At 34.8% G+C, this 25,507-nt stretch overlaps 1 protein-coding gene across 2 annotated transcripts in view; it reads right to left on the bottom strand.

Annotated features, from left to right (window-relative positions):
• PTPN12 (protein tyrosine phosphatase non-receptor type 12) overlaps positions 1-25,507 on the bottom strand; it is a 97,720-nt gene that overhangs the window by 17,716 nt on the left and 54,497 nt on the right. For both annotated transcript variants that reach the window (XM_036760301.1, XM_036760300.1), the window contains 10 exons: positions 22,649-22,725; positions 21,303-21,398; positions 20,383-20,421; positions 16,500-16,571; positions 15,233-15,292; positions 12,081-12,223; positions 11,161-11,227; positions 9,203-9,280; positions 9,001-9,099; positions 4,127-4,212 (listed from right to left, as the gene is read on the bottom strand). In XM_036760301.1, coding sequence (XP_036616196.1) covers positions 4,127-4,212; positions 9,001-9,099; positions 9,203-9,280; positions 11,161-11,227; positions 12,081-12,223; positions 15,233-15,292; positions 16,500-16,571; positions 20,383-20,421; positions 21,303-21,398; positions 22,649-22,725 — 817 coding nt within the window. The remainder of the gene's footprint in view (positions 1-4,126; positions 4,213-9,000; positions 9,100-9,202; positions 9,281-11,160; positions 11,228-12,080; positions 12,224-15,232; positions 15,293-16,499; positions 16,572-20,382; positions 20,422-21,302; positions 21,399-22,648; positions 22,726-25,507) is intronic.

Genomic DNA, 25,507 nt, shown 5'->3' with positions numbered 1-25,507 from the left:
TATAAAGAATAGATGCTAAAAAAAGAAATTAGCAACTGAGCAATAACCAATTATTTGTCATTTCTTGTTATGTAATTTTACATCAGAATTTTCACTGATATTGTCATTTTCCAACATTTCTCCTATTTTTTTTCCTTTCTAGCTCTATCATTGATGAGATAAAAACACTAATCATACTAATTCTGCTTCTAAGAGAATCTTAAGAAGAAAGGGAAGAGGAAACATTTATTAAATGCCTGTAGTGCCAGACATATTTATTATGTGCCACAGTGCTAGGTACTCTGCTAAGCACCTTAGAAATACCATCTCATTTGATCATCAAGCCAACGCTCGGGGACTGGTTCTATCATTACCCTCATTTTACAGTTGAGGAAACTGAGATAGACAGCAATGAAGTGTCTTACCCAGTGTCACACAACTATTAAGTATTTGAAGTCACATCTGAACATGGGTCTTCCTATTTTACCACCTAACTGCAGTGCTTGGAAACCATTAAGTCACTGCACAGGCAAGTTAAGAGCACCTTTCTTTTTGCCACATATAGCTAAGATTGCAAGGCAATGCAGAGCAAATGCCAGTAGGGAAGGAGGGTTGTACTCTATTCCAATTTTACAATAGTATGAAAATGCAGACCCAGAAGATGACAAGACTAGGAAAGCAGAGGATGTGATAGTGATAAGTTAGGTATTCACTAAAGCAGGCTGCACGGAGGAGGTAAGAGCTTCAATGTGGACCAAAGAGATAACTCTTAATTACAACAGATCCTTGCTAGTTCCAATTCATCTGAGTGCTTGGAATCCTATTGTGGTAGCTTATTCAGAATTGTGAACTATAAAGTGGATTTACATCCTATGTGGGGGTTAAGTTCTAAGGTCAGCATATAAGGTGAAAATCTGTTAAAATAACATCTGAAAATCCTTGTAAATGGTAAGGCTGTCCACCTTAGTTCAGAGGTCTGGAGCATAGAAAACCCAAGAGCTTCTTCTTCTCCCCATAACCCAATTGCCACATTGGGAAGGATAAAGCACTGAGGAAAAAAGTTAAACTGTGGGAAAGACTCCCAGTATCGACATTAAATACACACACATACACACACACACACACACCCCCAACATCTCAAAACTTCTTGACAGCTCTCATTCCTTCCTTTCTCCAACTCTGTGACAAAGAGGTGGTCCACCCCTGTACTTGACCCCACCCTCTCCAACAGACTGCATCTTCAGTGATCCTCACCCCCTTCTATCTTTTGAATCTTCAACATCATCTTCTCTACTGGTTCTTTCCTGTCCTCAAACATGACTTAAATCTCCCTCAAACTTAAAAAAATAAGCAAACAAACAAACAAAAAAAACTTCACCAGACCCTAATTTCCTTCCCTTCAAGCTATTATCCTATTCTCCTCCTTTCTTAGTCAAACCCCATGAAAGAGCTGTTCATTCTCACTGCTGCCAAACATCCTCTCCTTAACTCTTTTCCAATCTGGTTTCCAATTTCATTCACCTGAAACTGCTCTTTCTAAAATCTATGATCTCTTAATTGCTAAATCTGATAGTCTTTTCTCAGTCCCCCTCCTCCGTGACTATATGCTACATTTGACATTGCTCACAACCCTCTTATCTTGGATAGTTTCTCCTTTCAGGGTTGTCTTAACTCTGTCATTCTGATGCTTGGTGGCCTTTTTGCTGGCTCATCACTCAAATCATACCCTTAACTGTGAGTATTCTCAATGCTCTATATCGACCCGTCTTCTTTTTTCCTTCTTTCTAAATTGTCTCTCTGGTAACCAAATCAGCTCTCATGACTAACTATCAACTCTGTGTTGGCACTCAAGGACCTATTTATCCATCCCTGGTCTACCCTGACCTTCAGGCCTATATCACCAATTTTTGAAAATTAATTTTGAAAATTAAAATATTTTCTCTCCCTCCTCATCTAAAAAGAGGGAGACCAAAATCTTTGTAATGATTATGTAAAATTAAGCAAAATAAATTCCCAGACTGGCCAAGTCCAAAATACATATGACTCCTCCTGTATCTTGAGTCCATCGCCTTTCTGTCAGGACCACATCACCAACTGCCTACTAGACATTTCAAACTGGATGTCCTTAAGACTTCTTAAACTCAACATGTCTAAAACTGAATTATCTTTCACTCAAACCTTCCTATCTCCCAAATTTCCCTATTTCTGTAGGGATTTCTGTCCCATATCCTCAACTTCTTTTTCCTTTGAATGCATATCCAAATCAGTTGCCAAAACCTGCTACACAGCATCTTGTGCATCTGAGATCCTTTCTCTCCATTTACAGCTACCACTTTAATCTAGTTCCTCATCCTCTATTGCCTAGAATTATTTCAACAGCCTCTTAATTTGTCTCCCTACTTGAAGTGTCTCAGCACTCCAATCCATCTATATATTACTACTTACAGCATTTTCCTTAAGCAGAGAACTCATCATGTGACTCCCTCCTCTACTCAATCAATTCCAGTGGCTTCCTATTGTGTCTAAAATATAATAAACATTTCTATGTATATTTGTATGTTTTTACATAGTCTTAAACTTGATTTTGCCCTGCTCCAACTTATCTTTGCAGTCTCAATGTACATTACACTCCCCCCAAGTTCTCTAATCCAGAAAAAATGGCCTTCACTCTTGCTCATTCGAGTTATGTCTCCATGCCTTTCTACTGGCTGTCCCACAGGATTAGAAGGCAATTCCTCCTTATTTCTTCCTCACAGAATTCTGCTCTTCTTTTACGGCTTACATACAAGCATCTGTATAAAACCTTTCTTGATCAAAAAACTGCCTTGTATTTAACTACTTTGTACATACTTGCATTTATTCACTTCATGCTGTATTTGTTCACTTCATATTTATGCTGTATCTATTTTTATATACTTACAAACTCTTTCATTAGAATGTAAATTTCTTGCCAACAGGGACATTTATATTTTTTCTATTTGTAATCTCAGCGCTTAGAACAATGCCTGGCACATAATAGTTAACACTTGTATATTGATGTTAGATTTCCTGACCAGTAACCAATAAATAAGCACATTACAGAGGAATTTTGGCATTTCTTTCTACATGTAAAATGAGAGGCAAAAAAGAAGCTGCAGTTATATGAAATGGTTGCTCCTACTTGAGAAATGCAACAAAGGAATTGGCAGAATTGGGTCTTATTTTGGGTCCAAAGGCAAAAGACATTGTTTCACGGGAGACTGATCCACTCATATGTCAATGCTCATGATGAACATTAGCAAAAAGAGTAGCAGTAGTAACAGCAAATTTTGGCCATCAGTTGGATATGCACAATGAGGGAAAGTGAGAAGTGGAAGATAACTGCTGCTGTGTACCACTAATATCTTCAACATACCAGCTGCATCTCCCAGTTTATCTAATTATGATCTATTTGATAAGAATGCCATTGACAAATTTGCCACTAAAAATGAACAACAGCGCAGGGTCAAAGACAGAACACTGGGCTGGTCCACTTAGGATATCTCCCCAAGATGACATTGATCCATTAATGACTACACTAATTCCGTCCATTAAACCAATTCCAAATTCACTTAACTCAACTACATCATAAAGCACACATCTACAATTTTGTTTATAAGGACAGGAAAAGTTTTGTTAAATGCTTTGCTGAAATCTAGGTACAACTACGTCAAAGATATTCTCCAGATTTAGCAGTATATTAACTCTATTAAAAAAGAAAATCAATTCTAAGACTGGTTCTTGCATTTTCATTTTAAACTTCTTGAAAATAATTTTTAAATGCCAGTTTTCTAGTTATATCACCCCTATCTTTCCCCTAAAAAGATAGCAGTAAATAACTTTGTGCAAATGATTTTCTTTGAAATAGAAGTATTTCTCTATTTAAAATAGAGGGAAAATGGTGTTATAAAACAGAAGATTTATTCAATAACCCAAGCTTAAAATTAAGACATCTATCAGAGGCTATAGGCTAACAAGAAGAATCTTAAAAAAAGCATTTTGATTTTATGGTTAAAATGTGTAACAACTTTTTTATTAAAATCCACCAATCTGTAAATGATGAAACTATAAATACTACCAAAAGAAATAATTCTTCCAGCCCAAAAGGGAAAAAAGCAGTGCATGGTACCTGCGGGTACGTGGAGGTTTCGGAGGGGGAGAATCTGGTTTTTCAAGGTTCAGAGAGCTGACAATCTTTTCTGTGCTAATTTCATCCTGCCAAAAGGAAAGAACAAAACAAAACAAAATTTTTCTCTAATTTAGTCTCAATCTTACTAAGCTTCTGCATATATACCACACAAAACAAGTCAATCATTACAGATAATAGAACTGGTCTTAGGTAAAGACCCTGAAGGCCAATTACATTTAGAATGCTAAATAACTAAACTCCAGCACCAAAACATACACAAATTATTTAAGTTCAAGTAAATCTTAAATGATCAAACAAGGCAACAAACAGTGTCCTTGTTCTCCAATGTCCCTTTTAGTATTAATACTGTGAATCACTGAATTAAGAAATTCAACAACAAAGACAACCCTTGAAAAAGAAAAAGTTCTTGCACACTTTCTCCAGAACTCACCACCACTACAGACATTATTTCTGCTTAGGCAAATTTTTCCAAAACAGAGTACATGATTTGTTGGTGTGGAGAGGTAGGGGTGAGCAATTTAAAGAAACAAAATCAATGGATATTTCCAAGTACAACTACTATATAAATTATCTCCTCTCCATTCCAAAAACATGTTTCTACTAAGTTGATAAAAGCAAAATTAACAACGAATTTGCTCCAAATGGTGAAGGAGGCAGAAAGGGAGTGTCCCCAACACCATTGGGGGGCGGGGCGGTGGGGGAGTGGGGTTGGAGATGGATTGCTAACACAACCTTATCTTTTTACTTTTAATGAGTGACTGTTAGTTAATAGTAAATGTATGGGAACCACCAAGTCAAAGGGCAGAGCTGGATGCCTGTAGTAGCACAGAACTCTCAAACCAAACACGTTGCCAGCAGTGTGCCTGCTAGGTCCCTTTCCTTTAAGGGGAGAAGACAACTCAAGTGGGTTTCCATCTCCCTTTCCCTCAAGCCCTGCTCTTTCTCTTCCTAGCCTTTGGCTCTGAGCATAGTCCAAGTTTCTCAACCTGCCAGCATTTTCTGTCCAATCTACTTCCTTCAGCAGTGTCTTTCCTGTCATTTGTGGCTAGTAGCTAATGTGTACCGCTTCCTGCGGTGTCCACTGGATAGAGGGGGGTGCTGTAGATTTAGTGACTGAGAGTGAGAGGAAAGCAGACTTCCAATATGGACCCTGAGTCAAAAGGTGGTAAGCTTGTTTGTATTCACCAGTATGTTAAAGATGGGGACACTAAGGGGGAGCTCTATGTTTTAAAAAAGGTTTCCAACATTAATTCTTGAGGATTTTAGAATATTTTGTCTTCAGGATTCAATTGTATTTGTTCTTTATCCAGATCATAATAACTTTTTCTAATGTTTTTGGTTTACTGCAATTTAAGGACGGCAATTTCTCTGTAATTTGCTGGTCCTGTAATCTTTAAGTCTTGTGTAATTTTCATCATGCAAGGAAGAGATACCTTAAGAGACACTTAAGGTTCCATTTTGTTCCATCAATTCAACAATCACCACAGTAGGATTTCATGTTCTCTATTTCAGTCAAATATATGATGGTAAAGACGTGGTCTATCACATAATATTGCTTATAAAGAACTGTCCTCTTCAATATTAAAATGTATGCTATTGATATATGTATAATTTCTCCTTAAAATGTTACAAAGATTAGAAAACAGGATTCTTGGTCAATGATTATTAAGGCTCTTCGGGTTGCCCTTTTTTTGTTAATGGCACCTGAGGTTTTTTCTACAGCTGTATTGTCTTCCCCTCTACCAAATACCTTTAAAATTAATTCCTGAACACTTTAAAAATTTTTTCACATCCAGTATGGACCATAGCAGTATATAACTGATCTAAACCATGCGCTTTTATCATCCTTTTCCCCCCAATACTGTCACCACTTTATCAAGAAGCCCATCAAGGACTCTGAAAACGGATACTGGGTCCAAATGTTGTGGCTTCACTGTTCTTGATGGTGAACAGTTATAAAAAGATTTACATTTTTTCCCTCCTTTTATCTGTTATCCATGTGGCAGACCTGCAAAATGCTTGAAGACAATTATCACTTGTTTCTTCAAAAGACCTTAACATGGAATAAACTTAGCTCCTTACCATCCTTGCTTCACTCCTTTGTACAGTGCCTAGCTTATCAATGTACTTTTCAAAAATTTGGCATCTACTGCTGAATGCAATATTATATACATGGTCTGACAAGGGCTAAGTATGACTATTATATGCCTCCTTATTTCAATGCAGCCCAAGACTGTATTAACTTTCCTTGTGATGTCATACCACTGACTCATAATGAATTTTCAGTCGACTAAAATCCACAGATCCCTTTCAGATGAAATTGCTTTCTGGTCATGCCTCCTCCACCTTATATTTGTTAAGTTTAATTTAAAAACCATAGTTTAAGAATTTATATTTGTAACTGTATTTCATTTTATTACATTTGGCTGGATCTTGCCTACATCATACACTTTTAAACACCTCTGTGATTGTAAAGACGTCACCTTCAATCTGTGAAAGTCTACTTTTCCATATTTTCATCAAGGATAACCTCAATGATTAGGTGATATAAATCATCCAATTATCATAATGCTCATTAAAAGATTACAAAGAAATGGAAAAGTATACATATGAATTAGTAATTAGTTATCAGTATTTTTTCAGCTGCTGAGGCATTTTTAGTATTCATACTACACATACATTTTAGGGATCCTTCTTTCTTTGAAATATCTTGAAAATAATTTTCCAAGACAACTTGTGTTATCATCAACGATGAGAAGAGATTGTTGTAACAAGGACAGGAGATCTATTCCATTTCACTTCCTGTTTGCTTTGTGGATAATTCGGCTCAGTCTGGCCTAACATCAAGATTGCCACAGGTTCTTTCAAATTCGTTATTAATTCTTGTTTCGTGAAACAACACTGCTAAATAATCATCTCTTGTCTTCCTCTATAATGGTCTACAAATGAGCTTGTACCATCAAATGATAATGCCCTTGGCTGCCCAGCAGGGTACACAAATATTTGCTGGCTGAAACCTGGATGGTTCAGCGTATACAGGAACTCTCAATTCTAGTTTTTTCAGGTCTTCCAACTTTAAATTGTGAGCTGTTGTCTTCTCTGTTGTATAGGGCAGTTAAATAGATCTCTAATTTTAGTTTGTGGCCTTTAACTTCAATCTTTTCAACTATACATTTGCAATATAAAATCTTTAGGTCCAGGGTGACAGGAAAGGGGAGAGCAAAGGGAATGTGACCTAGGGGCCTTGGAGCTAGGAGACTATTCAAATCCCTTAGTCTCCCAGTGCTCTAGAGAAGATGCTGGTGTGCTGATTCATTAAGGATAGCTATTCTCTGCAGAGTTCCCTATACCAATGAAATTACAGGTCTAGCACCTATGTCTCTTCCCTTTTTTTTTTTAAACAAATTATTAGTGATTTTTTTTATATTGCCATAATTTCTCCCAATACCCATCCTCTCTCTCTCCTTGAGAGCAATCCCATAAAACAAAATTTGTTTTGTATGATTTCACATGTATGATTGTCATATTGCTTGCTTTCTCAGTGGGTGGGGAAGAAGGTTGGAGTAGGAAATGTTTAAAATACATTATTTTTTAAAAGAAATAATATTTTTAAAAAGAAAAAAAGGAAGAGCAAAATCAACAAATATTATCAGCAAACATTAAAAAGCCCAATTCCTGTTTATCTGAAATCCAAATGACCAGAAATATGTATGTTTTTCTATACTACTTTATGAGAGAAAGTAACAGGTAACCTATAAATAGGAATTTATTCTGAAAATACATTCTTAGGGTTTGTCACAGGATCAGTACATGTTTGAAAGGAATTACCCACAAGTGTTCCACTTCCTAAAGTTTTCCTTTTTCAGTTTCTGAAAAACACTGATTGTTGTGGTATAAGATACCAACCCACTTAGGTAGCTCAGGTTTTTAAAATCCTGATTCTATTATGATTAGCTCAATGATCTTAGAGAAGTTACTTCTTAGTAACTAGTAAATCACTAAGAAAAAAAGAAGAGGCACTCTTAATTTTGCTCTTCATTTTCTTTTTCAAAATTAGTATTATTTGGACTGGCTAGATCATCAGATGACAGGTGACAAATGTTTGGTGCTGGCTCCTAGGTATATAGTTCCTACTTTCAACAAATAATCCTATCACTTAACAGAAGCAATGAGATATAGCAAGGAAGTGAGGAGAGAGAAAGAAGGGATTCCAAAGGAGAAGGAAAAGAACAAAGTAAGAAAATGGCATTGCTGTTATTCAGAATTTCAACTTAAACCTATAAAAAGTCATTTATGTATAGGAATGGTAACTAGCAACCTAACTACCAGATATTTACTTTAAAAATTTTTTTTCTGATTTGGAACCAATACCTCTGCTGGCCAAATATGTTAATAGAGGAGTTAAAATACAAAGATCTTATTTCTTCAAGAGGTTTCAATATAGGTTGATGGTTCAAAATGACTAAACAGATGAATCAAATTTCCTATCAGGAGGCAGAAGGGAAATGAATGCAAATCAACATGCAAAGAACAGGAAAAATAAGATAAAAATTCAGAAATGATAAGTCAGAATCTTTAGCGAGGCAGGAATGCTACTGGTAATTAAAAAACTATATTTGGCATTATCATGATTAGCAAAAAATTTAAATTAATTTTCATTCCCTGAACACCTATCATAGAAGAGACAGAGCCAAAAAGCATTAAGCAGCTGCCACCATGTAAATGTAATATTGCCATGAATAAGAGAATTCTTAAAAGAAGTTCATACTTAAATGGACAATTGAAAGCTGACATATCTGAAATATCCTAGTATGAAACAAATTTCCTGAAAATTTCAAGTCCCAATAACTTACCACTACATCAGAAATTTTCCAGTCTGTGTATTTTTCATATTTTTGAAGCTGCTTTTCGAACAACTGGGCTATAGCTCGATGAACAAGTTCATATTGTTCCTATTGTAAACCAATAAAGGAATAAAGAAAACACAATATTTTTAAACAGCCAAGGAATTCATACTAATGTAATAATACAGTTGCAAAAGGAACAAAAATATACCTTTGTTTGTACAGCAGAATGCCTTTGTGTTCTCATTTCTTGTATTAAATTGAATACATTAAACTCCTCAGGTATTTTCTAAAATAAACAATTTATTGCATGAAATTTGAGAAATAATTGTATACAAAATACAACCTAACTATAGTTTGTGTCTTATACCTGATTTACTCATGTCTCTCACCTCCTGTCGGCCATTCATTCCTCTTAGGCAGTGATAGTTTCCCTGCCTTCCCTCCTATAGTAACTATGCCAAGTAATCTCTAAAATTCTCCTCTTGCTGCTTCCTGCCCTATCTCTATTTGATTCTTACTTTTAACTGTGGCAAGAGGAAGGAGGAAGGGGAATACGGTAAGGAAAATTCCATGCTGGTACTACTATGGGTGGTATCTTTCACTTCCTAGCTTCTCACTTCCATGGCATGGAAAAGAAGGGACACATAAAATTGCATATCCTCAAAGTAATCGAGTATTTCTTTTTTGGCAAGTGTTGTATCATGATCACATCAAGAATCAACTATAGGAAAAACACTACCTTATACATTAGAAAAAAATTTTTCTTATTAAAGATAAGTTAACATACTGTTAAAACTCTAACTTAATAGGACACAAAGGAAAAGAAGTGGTTTTGCTTAATCTAAATTTTAATAGGAGAATTTTAACTGCCTTCCCCCCCCCAAAGAATTTGTCAAAAAATATTTCTGAAATTTCTTATCATATATCGGGCATAATTGGGCATATTTTTGGTTTCCTTGTGAATAAAAACTCACTACACACAACTATAGATGTAGAAATGAGCTAACTTACATACCTCAAATTTATCACATATAACACTGCTGAATGATCACAAGCCATATTAACTTTTACGAATTAAATTATAATCTCTAGGAGAAAAGGACTGTGTCCTATGTTTCTTTTTATTCCCTAGAGTAACTTATTACATGCTTTACACATAAGAGAGTCAAGAAATATCTCTGCTGAATGACTAACCATAAGACCTTCAACTATTTTTTTAAATAAACTTGTTTTATTTTGATTTGCCTAAGAATGCAGCCAGGTTTCTAAGTTAACTAAATGTGAAGGAGACAAGAGGAGAGCAGACTGAGGAAAGGGGTAAAGGAACAAAGTAGAGGCTACAGGTTAGGGAGGGCTGCTGCTAGCATGACAATAGTGAAGGGAAAAGGCTTACCCTTCTTTCCTTTTCCTATCTCCCTTTGTTTTTTGCTCCACTGAGTTAGGGGGATAGAAATGGGCAAAACAGGTGACAGGAGTGGCAGAAGGAATGGAGTTTTCCCTTTCTTCCTTTATATTTGGCTCAAGGAAGTTTCTCAACTCACTGAAGAGTGCTAATGTTTAAAAAAAATTGTAGGCCCAATTCTGAATTCCATTTGCTTTTTTGGGTTTTTTTTTTCCTTTGTACTCATATATCAAGTAATTTTTTTAAAATGCTACAAGGTTATGGGAGGCAGAATTAAAATGTGCTTTGCCAGTGACAAATGATTCAAGGCAAACAGTAAGGCACACTAAGCCCAACAGAACTCTTCATATTTTGTTTAATTTTTGAAAATTAAAAAAAAAAGTTGGGCCTGTAACCAAGCTTTTTTATGTGAGTATGCAATTAAAAATTTGAGAACCACATTAGTTTAACTAATAAAAAAAACTTTTTAGGCTAAAACCTAAAAAGTGATCTAATATCCTCAGAAATATTTTAAGAGCTATTTAAAACCAAAGGCAAAGAAGTGGCATCTTCATCACCCTTCAAACCTCACACCCTAAGTGATTATATCACATCATTCACAACTGTTTATATATTCAGATGGTAGTCGTGTGTGTGTATGTGTATACCAACACATTTAAACTGTTTCCTATAATCACCATAAGTTTCAAAGTTATTTTCTCTCCAATTCATTGATAAGAAAAGCAACGAAAAAATGTCATAATACTAATTAAAATTATCCTTACCCCAGCTTTTAGCAAATTCCATGTATAATCAATGGCACAAATGGCTCCTGTTCTTCCACAACCTGCACTATGGATATATAATTTTTAAAAAATACTATTTGATACATGTTATAAAAATAGTAAAAACAGCAATATGATGGGTATTTTCACACAGAGAAACTAAAACTTTGTTAAATTATTTTAAGGACATCTACTTTTCAATTAAAATACAGTGTTCTTAGTAAACATACTTTATCCTAGTAATGGCATTTTTATTTTATTTAAGAATGCAAATTCATACTTGTACTTCAGTAGGCCAGTGGTCTCAGTGAAGTGGGTATGCCTTTCACTAATGAAAGTGACTATAAATAATTCTCCACTATTCTTTCATAAATCTTCTAATTAAGGGTCTATGTTTGATACCCTGAAAGCGTTCACATAGATATTTTAACATTCCCTGTATACCAACATGTGCCATGGGCTGCCCCTCTTTATCTTACTTCCAACCCAGAGTCCCTCAGTCTTTCTTTAAGATGGAGTCCAAGCACCATTTTCTACTTATTCTTTCCTGATTCTCTACAACTATTGGTGCCTTCCCTCCCAAACTTGATTTGATCCACTGTAAATTTATTTATGTTTAACATTTATATTTAATATGATTAATATAACATTTGCACTTAATAAAACTGATGCCACATTTCAAACCATGGATTTACATAACTTTTTAAAAGAAAAATCCTTCAATGCAATGAACATTTCTGTGAAGAACATCACAAAAAATGTGAGTTAACACAAGCAATAATTATTATGCCTAAAATACAGTGACTCTAAACTAATAAAAAATTAAGTTTACCATGTACAGATGTCAGAAATAACCACAACTTTATTTAAACTTTTAAGTAGAAAAAAATCTAACAATATATTTGAAAACTATTTTGTACCTGCAGTGTATACAAATAGGCACATCTTCATGTTCTTGGTATTCCCTCATAAGGCTGATCATGTCCAGAATAGAATCAAATGATGAAGGAACATCATGGTCTGGCCAATTCACATAATGAAACTGATACAGTCTACGAGATTCCTTAAAGAAATTAAGAAATTGAACAACTTTGCAAGTGCTCTTTGAAATTTTAAAATATATACATTCTCAGGTTTGAGGAATGTTTTTGCCCATTTTTCTAAGATATATGTGCCTTGCTTATTAGCTATTGTTTTTAAACTGTACTATTTATTGATAAATTACTATGTTCCTAGAACTGTGGTAGATTCTGTGGGGATTAAAAGAAAAAAAGAGACATGGTCCTTAGATTTTCATCAAAACTTCTGTAAAAAAAAAACAATCTGAAATAAAGCATAAATTACTCCTTCCTTATACTCCACTCCCAAACTCCACACTTTGGGAAAGGAGAACGAGAAAAGCATAAGAATCTTTTACACTGCAACGATAGCTGCATAGAATGTGAAAGCCAGAAAAGGCTTTGGAGTTTAGTTCGAAACTTTTATTTTACATTTAAGCAACAGAGGCCCAGAGAGGCGAGGCAGAAGGCTTGAGTCAAGAGCCAGTTAGTACCAGGATCAGACTAAGACCCCACGTTTTCTGAGATGCAGAAATCTGGGAGTCACATGCTAGGGATGGCAATATGGAGCCTTATAGAAGTCTTTCTTTAAGCTTTGATTTGCTGATAATGTCTGTTTCAGATGGAGAGGATACCAGGGATAAGGCAGCTAAGAGGTAGAGGGGACAGATGGCTAGATTCGGAGTCAAGAAGGCCTGAGTTTGAATCCTCTACCTTTACTAACCTATGTGGCCTTGGACAGTGACTTAAACTCCTGCAGCCTCAGTATAATCATCTGTAAAATAGAGATACTAGTACCTACCTCACATGTTTGTTGTGAGGATAAAATGAGATTATATTTGTAAAGTGCTTTGAAAACTTAGCATTACATACAATTTGGCTTTTTTTTTAAGTGGAAGGCTAGGATAAAGTCAGAATGGAGAGTTAGAGATAAAAAGTACAGGAGAAGCAGTTTAAACTCATAGACAAGATTAAGTGGGAATGATAATACTAATCAATCTTTGTTCCCTAGTTAGGAGAGATTCCTTGCTTCAAATTAAGAGCTACTATTATGGCAGAACAGCTTAATAATACTGTGAGAATACAGGATGGGGAAAGGGGGGGGAGATCAAAACAGAAGGTTTTAATTGTTTGAAAAAACATACAATGTATTTTAATTATCTTTGTCACATTTTAATAGTCAGGTAGGTGGTATAGTGAACAGAGCACTAGGCATGGAATCAGGAAGACTTAATTTCAAATGCAGCCTTGGATACTAAATAGCTGGGTGATCCCAGGCAAGTCATTTAATCCCTGACTGCCTCGGTTTCCTCATCTGCAAAATGAAAATAATAACTGCACCCACCTTCCAGGGTCGTTTTAAGGATCAAATGAGGTATTTGTAAGGTGTTTAGCAGTGTCTGGCACATATGGCACTATACAAATAGTCACTATTATTGTCACTATCATTAAAATACATATATACACATTGATATATACGCATGTGTGTGTATGTGTGTGTGTGTGTGTATCCACACATGCAGATATAGATACACACACACTCTCTCTCTCTCTCTCTCATAAATAAGAAGAGAAATAAAACATATTGACCCAAGTACAAGTTCTATTAGAAAATTAGAAGGCAAGATGAGCTAAGATTCAGAATATAAAATCTCCAGGAAAAGTGAGACAGAAGTTACAATTCTAACTTATAAGCCAGAGCTGAATGACTTTCCTAACTAGATGCTGGGGCAGAAGAGATAGAAGGGTGGTTGTCATGTGATGCGAAAGCTAGCTATGCTAATCAGCTATTAAAAAATTTACCTAAAAAAACCACTATAAGGTCCTAGAAAAATTCTAGCCCTTGAACTAAAAGACTGCCTCATCTACAAGTTTTTCAAATGCATATGTTCAGTTACTAAAAGTTCTCTGATTAATTGAAATAATAGCCTATTATTTTTTATTAATCAGGAAATTTAAATTTTTTTTAAAAAGAATGGTAATATGACATTAATGATACCTGGTAAACTGCTGAACTTAAAACTTAGGGATATAATTGTAGTTTTGTGCCAAGTGTTTAAAAAAAAAACTTTTTTACTATCTCTTTCAGCTGCAGTATCAATGCTAAAAGTAATGACAATCACCTAATCTCAATTGCAACACAGAAGAGATCATTTAAAGTACACATAACTAGAAACAAACTAATCAAAACACTTTTCAGTTATTTAAAATTTTACTCTCTAATTAAAAATAAATTCTACTACTTGAGGGGTCAAAAAAACACTACAGGCTTGAAATTCAGGTCAGTACATTTTGTAAATAACTCTTAAGCAGAGGGTATTTTGCCTTAACTTTTTTTAGAGGAGGCAACCAAAAAAACTCAACCAATACTCATGATAGGAAAATGATGAACCTTCCTATCTGGGTTCTACTCTTGACTTTCTGGACTTCTTCTTTCTCTACCATGACCCAGCAGCCTTATTCTTGTGGAAGATCACTCTGATCCTGGAACCCTTTGTTCTGGTTAGGCAGTTTTTTCCTGAACCTCCATTTAAAAGAAATCCCCCAGGCCCAGCTATATTCACTCATTCATCCTTCTTAGGACTTCTTTCTCCACCATGTCCCCATGTGGGTGCCCTCTTTATGTAAGAAACTTTCTTTTATGTACTGTCTTCCCCTAAGAACTACAGTTCCGGACTGCTTATAGTTCCAGCACAGAGCATACTGCCTGGCATATATTAAATGCTTGATAAATGATTGTTATTATTATGCATTATGTAAAATGCGGCTACATAATTGTAAACAATTTACACACATGACTGCTAACTAAGAAGTTACCCAAATATCTTTAAGACACAGAGGTTTTATTAAATTCCAAATGTTGGAAATTTTTTAGCCACTGATTTTTCCAGTTTTTTACGTAACTATAAAAATTCTTAAATCATCTAAGAATATTGAACACACAAGCGCATCCCCCCCATCCTCCCCCCAGAACAGCATACCCTGAAGATAGACTCTAAGCTTAAAGTACTTACATTTTGAAATTCAAGTAACAATGTTCTAATATAGTAGTCTGTCCTAGCTTGTTCAGCTTCCTAAAAGAAAGGAAACAACTGTGAGGTACTATAACCACTGAACCATAGCATGTGTAAAAGAAAAGTTAGATGGGGAGAGAAAAGGAAAGGATAGTACTTGACAGTATAAAATTCAGATCAAACAGAATTATTCTAAATAGTCTCATTAGTTTTTACTAGAATTCTCTCTATGGAGAGAATTTGCAGTGCCTAAAGAAACAATTACCACAAATATCAAACAAACTGGAAACTAAAGTAAAGAAAACCCTGCCTCTAATACTTTCCCTGAATATGCCATTTGTTCTCCTACCACCCCAAAGTTTATAAGGGCCCCATTATTTTTCTTATTGTAACACCTCTAAGGCAGGACAAAAGGTTGGAAAAGAAATCTCTAAGTTGCAGTCAATAAGGTATCACCTAACTTCAGTTAAATTATATCCACAATGCACACTTTTCTAGAACCTTGTATAATTAGCATCCATTTTTCTTTTTATTCCTATACACTCTGAAATTCAAAAAATTCTTTTCATGTGTTATACTAAATAATGATAAGATGCCTAGTTTTCAGTTAAGATTCATGTTATCAGTTCATTATCATGAAAGAGCATGCATTAGAAAAGGAATTCCAGATGTTTCTTGAAAGTACTACGTAAAAATGTAATGTTTCTTATCATCATAATAGGAATATATTTACCACTAACTAGCTACTTATTACCTGTCACACCTTGGCAAAAATGATTCGACCTCTCTAGGCCTCAGTATACTCATCTGCAAAATGAGGGGGTGGACTAAATGACCTTTAAGATCATTTTCAGTTCTAAACCCTAGGATCCTTACGTGAAAAACAGCTGGTTTTATATGAGTATTTGGTTTACTATATACAACTGTATTTCACACCAAACACGTATTAAAGCAGCATGACAAAACCTAAGGCAAGTTAAAGACTATAACAGCATGAGGAGTACAAGTGCTCAATAATTTACAACACTAATTTTGTTACTAAAGACTGCTGTTCTATTAATGAAAGCAGGCCTCAGAGTCAGGAAGACCCACCTTTAACATACTGGTTGCAAGATTCTGGGCAAAATCACTTAACCCCTCAGTGCCCCCGGGCAATTCTCCAAGGTTATAAACTGCAGAGCATCTACTAAAGTGCATTAGTGGAAGACATGAAATCACAAGACCTAACCATAAAGGGAAGAACAGTTAGTTTAATGTAGATACTTACACAAGAAATCTGAAATGGTGCAAATGTTAGAGAATCTTCCCCATAAAGAGGCCAGTAACGTTCACATTTTTTCTGTTGGCCGAAGAAAATTATTCAAGTTACTTATAGGTGCAGCTCTTCTTAAACATCTAAGTTCTCTTAATAACAGCCAGCTTACTACTCACAAAAGTAAAACACTACCAATTTCCAACTTTTTACTCAGCTTCCAATCTTCATTCAAATGTTTCAACAGGACTAATGCTATTATCTATGTGATCCCAAGATCTGGAGACAGCTGGTCCTATTCTATTATGCATATGCTAGTACAGAATTGGATTGGTTATGAGTTTCAATTCATTAACTTAAAGCAGATCAGGAGCCATGGACAGTCATGCTTTCTCTGTTTTATCCAGAGCCTTCCAAGATAACAAATCATATTATATAATGCTTTAAAATCTGCAAAGAGGTTTCTTCCCAACGGCTCTATGAGACAGACAGCACAAGTATTACTGTTTTCATTTATATAAGTAAGAACAGTGAAGCCCTGTTAAGAAACTTACCCTATTATTTTACACAGGCAGGAAAAGTCTAAGGTAGGCTGCACAGTCAATTATCCTAATTCTAGTACTCTATTCATTATACTCCTCAAATAAAGACCATATCCTCCAAACTCCCAAAATACATTCTTCAGCCTTACAAGACACTGATTTTCTTTTCTACAGTAGTTTGATCAATAGGAAAACCAGAAAGTCCAAATCCAGCCTCAACTTACTAGCTATGTGATCCTGGGCAAGTGACTTAATCCTGATTGCCTCCAAAAAACAAACAAAAAAAAAAGAAAGGAAAAAGCAAATCCTTACCAAACCAGAACTAAAAAAAATTTTTCATTAGCTTGTTATCTCCCTAGGCTGACTCAACATTTCCTACTGAGTTAACTCAGTGCCTGGCACATAGTAGGAGCAATGAAAATGTTTATTCCCTTTCCCTCCCCTTGTCCAGGTTATTTGTGGTACTCTCTACTTTTCTGAGTCAAAAAAAAAAAAAAAAAAAAAAAAAAAAAGACAGCAAGCTGTAATCAATAAACAGGAGAATTAGGCTCAAGCCCCAATTTAAGTGAGTCCTCGAAAAATTCTAGGGCATACTAAAAGGGATGGCTAATGCACATCCAGACAATAAAATGGCAACCACAAAAACTTAGCATGACATCCAAGTTAAATAAGTCTTATCAGGCCCACCGCATTTCCTTTTTTTTTTTTTGAAAAATTTTATTAATTAGCAGATAAGGGGGCTGCCACAGACCCTGTCAAAAGCTGTGGTGAAATTTAGGTAAACTAAAGTCATACTATCTTAGTGGACAAGATGCAAAGAAATAAGCTAGAGTACAGCATTATTCAAGTAGAATCAAAACTTGTTCAATGACCTGACCCAAAGAATAATCATTAATGGGTTAACAGCAGCATGAAAGTCTCTGAGAGCTGCATGGACCTGGCCTTGATTCTATTCTGTTTAACAACCGTAGGTTAAACATATATACATAACCTTGGATGAAGGCAGACCATACTGCTTATCAAATCTATGAATAGCACAAAGCTGAGAGAAAGACACAGAACATGCTGGAAGACAAGATCTAAAAGGATGGACTTAAGAGTGTTGTTCCAAATTAAGTTAAAATGAACTTTACTAGAGACAAATGTTAAAGGTTTATATACTTGGAGTCAAAAATTCAACTTCACAAAATACAAAATGTGGGAGTTACAGCTACGTAGCAGTGCATCTGAAAAAGATTTGGAGTTCTGCTAAGTTACAAGATCAATGATTCAACAACGTAATATGAAGAAAACCAATATTAAGGCCTTGCTCAGCCACTAGAATGTGTTCTTAAGGACATGGACAGGCTATTTCATGTACTTTTATTCCCAAGGCTTAACACCATGTCTTGAAACTCAATGAGCATTTAATATTTTTAAAAATTCATTTCAATACAGAGGGATTCATAAATTAGTTCAGTCATAAAAATTAACATATACAATTGGCATGACATGTGCTCCTAAAACTGTGAGCCGGCAAATGGAATCTTCTGGGAGGGCAGAGTTTTTTACGTCATGCATCAGTGAATATGAGAGGTTCATTTTAAAAGCCAGTAAAAGGAGAAATGGTGTATTTCTGATCCTATCTCTAAACTCTTCAGTGACCATATAGTTTCAAATAGAACCACGATGAACCTGAGCAAAAACTTTAATAGAACTGGTAACAGAATAGTTTTCGTTTTCTCATGCTCTTCCTTTGGCATCAATGCTAACAAATTATTCAAATGGGCAAATGGCAGCAAAAAATTTGGAGGGAAAGTCAAGTCACACAAAGAACTAAGTGCCAACTATGTGCCAGGCATGGTGCTGTCAAGGAGCTCACAGTTTAATGGGTTCGGATAAACAGGAGACAATCTCAGATGTAAGGAACTAGCATTTAGGGAGATCAGATATGGCTTCTTGCAGAAGGTGGGATTGTAGCTGGGCTCTAAAAGCAAGCCAGGGAATTCAGGAGGCAGATGAGGAGTCAGTAAAAATGCACAGTCAGGAAATGGAGTGTTTTGTCCAAGGATCATCATAAAGGCCAATATTACTGGATCACAAATGATCTGGAGAGAATAAGGTTAAGGGAAGACTGGAAAGAACTTTAAAAGCTGAACACAGTTTTATTTCTGATTCTGAAGATAATATGGAGCCACTGGAGTTTACTGAAAAGCATGAGTCAGGGGGCAGTGACACAGTCAGACATATGCTTTAGGAACACCAATTTCACAGCTGGGTGGAGGATGACCTGGAGTGAGAAAAGACTCGAAGCAAAGAGACCAGTCAAAGAGCTACTGCAACAGTCTAGGCTTGAGGTGACTAGGGCCTGTACTAGGGTGGTTGCAGTGTCAGAGGACAGAAGGGAGCATATATACAAGAGATGAGTCCACTGAACACATATATATACAATTGCTAAATGACTTATCCCACTTCCAAACAAGAGTTTAAGAAAACCTTTCCCTCTAACTTGCTAAAAACAAAATAAAACAAAACACAACACTGTTGTTAGACTGGAGACATAAGATTCCCTCTTAAAGCCAAATGTACTGGGTCCCTCCCCTATCAGTAAGCCTCTTAACAGAGTGATTTGTACTTTAACATCTTCAGTCAGTGAATTTGGTTTTTTTACTCACTTTCCCTAATATTCAATAATTCATAACCTCTTGCAGCAGCCCAATTTTCAGCATAAACAGTACAAATTAACATCTCTACCAAAAGGATTACTAGGAAAAAGTTTTAAAGACTAAATCAAAATATTTCAGTTTTCTTCATTTCTTAGCCATTGGTATGGTCTAGAAACCAGGCCCAAGCAAACCTTACCCTGGGGCCTTTCTATACTAACTGTACAATCTCAAAACACCTTCGTTGGCCAGGCAAAGATCCAGCCATGCTTTCCTTCACTGCCTAGCTATCTTCTCAGAAAGTAACCTTTCTGTTGTATGTTGTATGTGGTATGCCTTCCCATTTAAGATTCATGTTATCACCTTATAATTTGCCTGCCATATAACATTTTTTTCCACCATCATTAAAGTGACACATTCATATATAGCTTTAATTTTTAGAAAGTATTCCCTGAAAATAGCTCACTGTAATCTGAGCCTGAGGCCCACGCTGCCAGACTATAGTGTAGGTAAGATCATATCATGCTAAAGTCCTCTTGCTGCTTCTAGGAACAAAACCATCCTGGGAATGGCATAAGATATGACTACATTAGATTCAAATAGCAAACTCTGCATAATAGCTATATGATGATATAGTGTAATTTAAATGTACCACCTTTAACACTAATGTGATAAGTGGGGCACACTATAGAAAGTAATAATTAGTTTACATACCCTTCCCATTTCAAATTCCCGACAAGCCATTACAATGATCTTAAAAAAAAAAGAGCATACATATATATATATGTGTCAATATCAAAAGCACAATTTTACACATTCAGAAAAGCATAAATTTGGGACATTTTCTTCTCCCTCTGGAAGTATTCAACTGATATATTTAAATATGCACAGGCTACTAAATTTAACTTTTATAAGAAAACTATCGAAATCACACCTTGGTAAAAATTCCATTTACTTGAATAATTTTGAACAAATTAAAATACTCTACGTGACATAGAAAAAAAGTGATTTCTTCTAAAACAAACTATGAAAATAAGTTTTAACCTGTTAACTAATCTAAAAACATTACTAGAAACAAATTCACCAACAGATGTCTGTGAGGAATACAGTAAATTTACCTACAGATCAAAACAGCAATAATAAACTGCATAGTTTTATCTAATTTTAAAGTAATTCTTAAGAATTTTCTGATTTTTACACTATTCTAAAATAATGCTTTTAGATTAGATATAATTATCTAAGCAGCAGCAATATTAAACATTTTAAATAACTTCCACAAAATTTTCTAAAATTAGGAAGTATGACATAATTCCATTTCTTACATTATTAAATTCTTTCCTATAAAGAACATGAAAAGATAATAAACAATAATGACTGGAAATATCTCAAATTTCAGCGAGCATTAAAAAAATAACTGAAGCTTGAAATGTCTTAATAAACCTGTTATTTAAAGTCAAATTTTGATGTAATATAGCAAAAGTCCATTGGAATAAGAAAAAAATCAATTATAAGTATGACAGAGCTTTACATTTGGAGAAACATGATAATCACAAAAAGGTATCTCTGAAATAGTGCTAGTTTCATATAAATCTCACTACTAATTCTTGTAACAAATTTGGAAACAAATTACTTACTACAACATTGTATTCCCATATCATCCTCCAAAAATCTATAACTGTATTTGCTAATGGTCCTTGGGTTGCAACATACGCTTTTGGCCCATAGACTCCCTAAAAAAAGGAAAAAGCAAAATTCACATGCAAAGAATATTAATACCTTCATTTCTAGGTGTCTCAAATTTGACTCCTACTTCTCTTATACTATATTTCCAAAATGTTTTTCTCATGCTGAGATCATGTCAACCTTCTAAAACATGTTATTAAACATTCATGTGTAACAGATAACAGAACATTAAAGTTCATGCAGACATCGCCCTCATTTTATACGAGGGACAAAAGGTTCAAGGTGGTAAAACAACTTGTACAACATGGGAGTGAATGGTCCACTAGATGGCCCCCTAAGACCTTCTCCAAGTCTACATACAATTCTTACTAATTTTAGCCCTTCTATCAGGCTAGAGGGATCAACGAAGAATATGATTAAAAAGGACACCAGCAAAGGTGGACCAAATGACAAACGATATTTTTTATGTTCAACTTTGATTGGAGTATTTTTTTAATATGCCAGAAGTGATTTAAAAAACTAATTTTATATATGCTAATTGTATGTATAAAACAAGAACATGTAATGAAAGTTTCTAAATCAAAACAATCCAACCCATCATTAAAATTTTTAAAAATTATTTATAATTTTAAATTAAGGTTACTAGATTAACCCCTAAAATTCATCTTAAAAGAATTCCACCAAAAATAAAATGTTAAAGTATTTTATATATTGATTTAAATACTAACATAATTCAAAATAGTAGGCTATAGCAAAATAAATGAAACAAAATGAGGTTCTTAAAAGTTATTAAGAAACAGAAATTCAATTTATAAATGATATAAAATACAAAATAGGGGAATGAAAATAAAACTATTTTGACCAAAGGGAAGTTTTCTGCCCAGACCTGAAATTTCATTGGTATAGGGAACTACTGATGAGGAAAATCTTTTTATCAATGTAGATCAGCAACCACTTGCTGCTATAACTTCTTCCAGAGGTTAAGGGATCTGGTCCTGGGTCCATGAACAGTATGTGTCAGAAGTAACACTTACCCTCACTTTTGGAGTCTTTCTGACTCCAAACAAGGCTTTTTTATCTACTATGCAACACTTCCTTTTTAAAAGAGCCTGCAGTTCAGATAGCCACCATAAACCAAAAATAGTTTTTCAAGCAGGGATATCTGATTATACTAAGCAAAGTCAGTTATTCAAAGAAACTCTAATTGGTTCTGTTCACACAAAAATAAAGGTGAAAGTGCTTTGCAAACCTTAAAGTGCAATGTAAATATAAGATATTATTATGTGTTAAAACATACCTTAATAAAATTCGCATTGATGTAGTCTGAATCTTGGGAAGGAGTCTTTAGAGTCAGCTTCACTCGGCTGTGATCAACTATAAAAGAAAAGATTTCAGTAAATTACTTCCTGTTTTATGTGGCAGTACTTTTGCAAACACAATTTGACCAAAATAAATGAAACAACCACATTAAAAACTAATGGTCAAACAACAATGTAGCTATTCTCAGAATAATGTAGTGATAAAAATGGGAATCCTGAAAAATACCATTATTCCCAAAATGCTTATTGGTAAGAAAAACTAAATAATTTAACAATCTAAATCATCCTGTTTTTATAACATGCCACTTAAACATTTTTAATTAATGGAACCAAAAATCTAATAAAATATAAGAAATTATAGTAATGTAAAATAAACCAGGAGACAGTAAGGTGGCTATAAAGCTGTAAAATGAACTAGAGAAGGAAATGGCAAACCACTCCAGTACCTTTGCCAAGAAAACCCCAAACAAGGCCATGAAGTGTTGGACATGATTGAAGCGACTGAACAACAGATAAACTACACTTATGGTAGGAACTCCGCTACTATTATGAAAATTAAAGTTGACTGTCAGCATATGCTTTATTTCAGCTTGGCCTAGTTGGCTAATAATATTTACTTACACAGTGCTCCAAGCCTAAAAGGTAGTTTGAGATGGGAAAAATATAATTTTCAATTATTATTTCAACTTCTCCATGGTGGTGAATAGAATGTGGTACACAGAAGACAAAAAAGATGGCCCTCCTCATCTATACAAAATGCAACTCTACAGTGGTAACTTAGTATCTGGTTAGAAGTTAGCCATTAGTAATGTCATCACATAAATTCACTTTAAGGCAAATTATTAATTCATTCACAACCACAAATAAAGTCTTATTGTTCTTTTTTACACAATAGCAGTAAGACACAACAGGGATAGAAAAATGTTTAGGGACAGAAAGCTTGCATATTGTTAGTGCAAAAACTTTTTTTGTAACCTGAACCTGCAATTAAGAAAGTACAATTTCACTGGGAAAAATTCACTAAAATTTTTATCTAATGATTTCTAGAATAAAGAAAATGCAAAATGCACGAAAGGCATGCTGACAAGTAGAATGAAAAGATCTGAAAAGGAATATAATCACTTTGTCTCCTCCACTGTTCTCAGGAAGGTGACATTTCCAGGAAGATCAATCTTCAGCTATTTTTCCATTAATGTCTTTGTTCATTCACCTCTCATACTGCCTTATCATTTTTATTTAAATGACTTTATCAAATGAATTTAACATCTTTCTGTTATTTCCCCCTTTAAGAGCCATAATCATACTTAATCTATTAAGTATGGAAACTGGCAAAATGTGTTTATGTAGTAATGAAATTATTCAGTTACTTCAGAGTTTACTCTTTATACCTTCAAGTGTGCCTGCCTGCAAGAGCCCCAATTAACCCTTTTCTTCATTATATACTACATTAGATCTGCAATCAAATCAAGAGCAGGGCACAGGTTAGGTTTTTTTCACCTAATTTATATCATATCCCTCAGCCCTTGCACGGTGCCCATTATATCGAGGAGACAGGGAGAAAAACCACTGGTTTTCAGTGTCTCTCTGGTCTCTTCTGTATTATTCCCCACATTTTCACATTCCCTCCCTGAGGCATCCTATGAATTTCAATCTTCTGCTTTCTCAAATCATTTGGATGACTAGATAAACAGTGAGAGTACAGAATAAGAACAGTTTTGTTTTTGAAGGCACAAAGATATTTTTATCAACAACACAGATAGAGACATTTATCAGATTTACAAGGGACACAATCTAGGCACAGAATCGAAATAAAAATTTTGAGCTCTGACCCCATTCATCTGCGAAATGAGAATAAAATTTGGAGACTATATCTCATAATGTGAGAAAATCACTTTGTAAACTATAAAAGCTGAGCTATGTAAACATATTATCAGGACAAGTTTGATTTGAAACTGTCATTTCACTATTTTCTAAGAAAGCTGCCTGACCACTATTAATTGGCTTTTACGAGGGTTACACACCACCAGTATGTATCAGAAATAGAACTTGAACTCAAGAGTCTTCCTGGCTTTGAGGCAGATTATTCAATACCATGATGCCTCAAGATGAAAAAATAATACCCTGCATAAAGGTTTCATAAAGGTTTAAAAAATAAACTACATAATTACAACATAACAGGAGATATGACTTAAGTTCATGTGAAAATCATTTGGCTAACCACAAGATTCATGAGTCAAGAGTATGATGTGTCTGTTTAAAAAAATATTAATATGCCAAGTATAATAAGAATGTTAGTCCCATAAAACTAGCCGTATCATATCCTGGATTACATAAATAAAGGTTGTTAGTTTTAACATGAGCAGTGACAGCCAAGAGTGATGGTGTTCAGTGGAGTGATAAGGAGAGCAAATAAAGTGTGGAACCAATATTCTACCAACAATTCAAAGAACTATTTAGCCAGGAGAAAAGATGACTTAGAGGACATATTACTAGAATTATCTTTAAACAATTAGACAAGTGTTCTGTCAAACATGTCAATTTATGTGGCTCTAGAAGGCTGATATATATAGTAGTTACTGCAAGGCACATGCCTGCTCATTATAAAGAAGAGTTTCCCCCCCTAACAACTGAGGGGTCTAATTAGTTCCTTTTACTCTAAATGTTAGGTAGTAGATAAAGACAGACAGAAAGATAGATAGATATATTGATCTATATAAAATCAAGAGACATTCTAGGAGGGAATTCCCATTTTTCAGTGTGAGATTAAACTAGATAAAAGAGCATATATTCTATCAGTGGAAAACACACACACACACACACACACACACACACACACA

The sequence above is a fragment of the Trichosurus vulpecula genome, chromosome 5 (assembly GCF_011100635.1).
Source record: "Trichosurus vulpecula isolate mTriVul1 chromosome 5, mTriVul1.pri, whole genome shotgun sequence".
Lineage (NCBI taxonomy): Eukaryota > Metazoa > Chordata > Mammalia > Diprotodontia > Phalangeridae > Trichosurus > Trichosurus vulpecula.
Note: the sequence above shows the minus strand (reverse complement) of the source record. Positions and strands in the feature narration are given on the sequence as shown.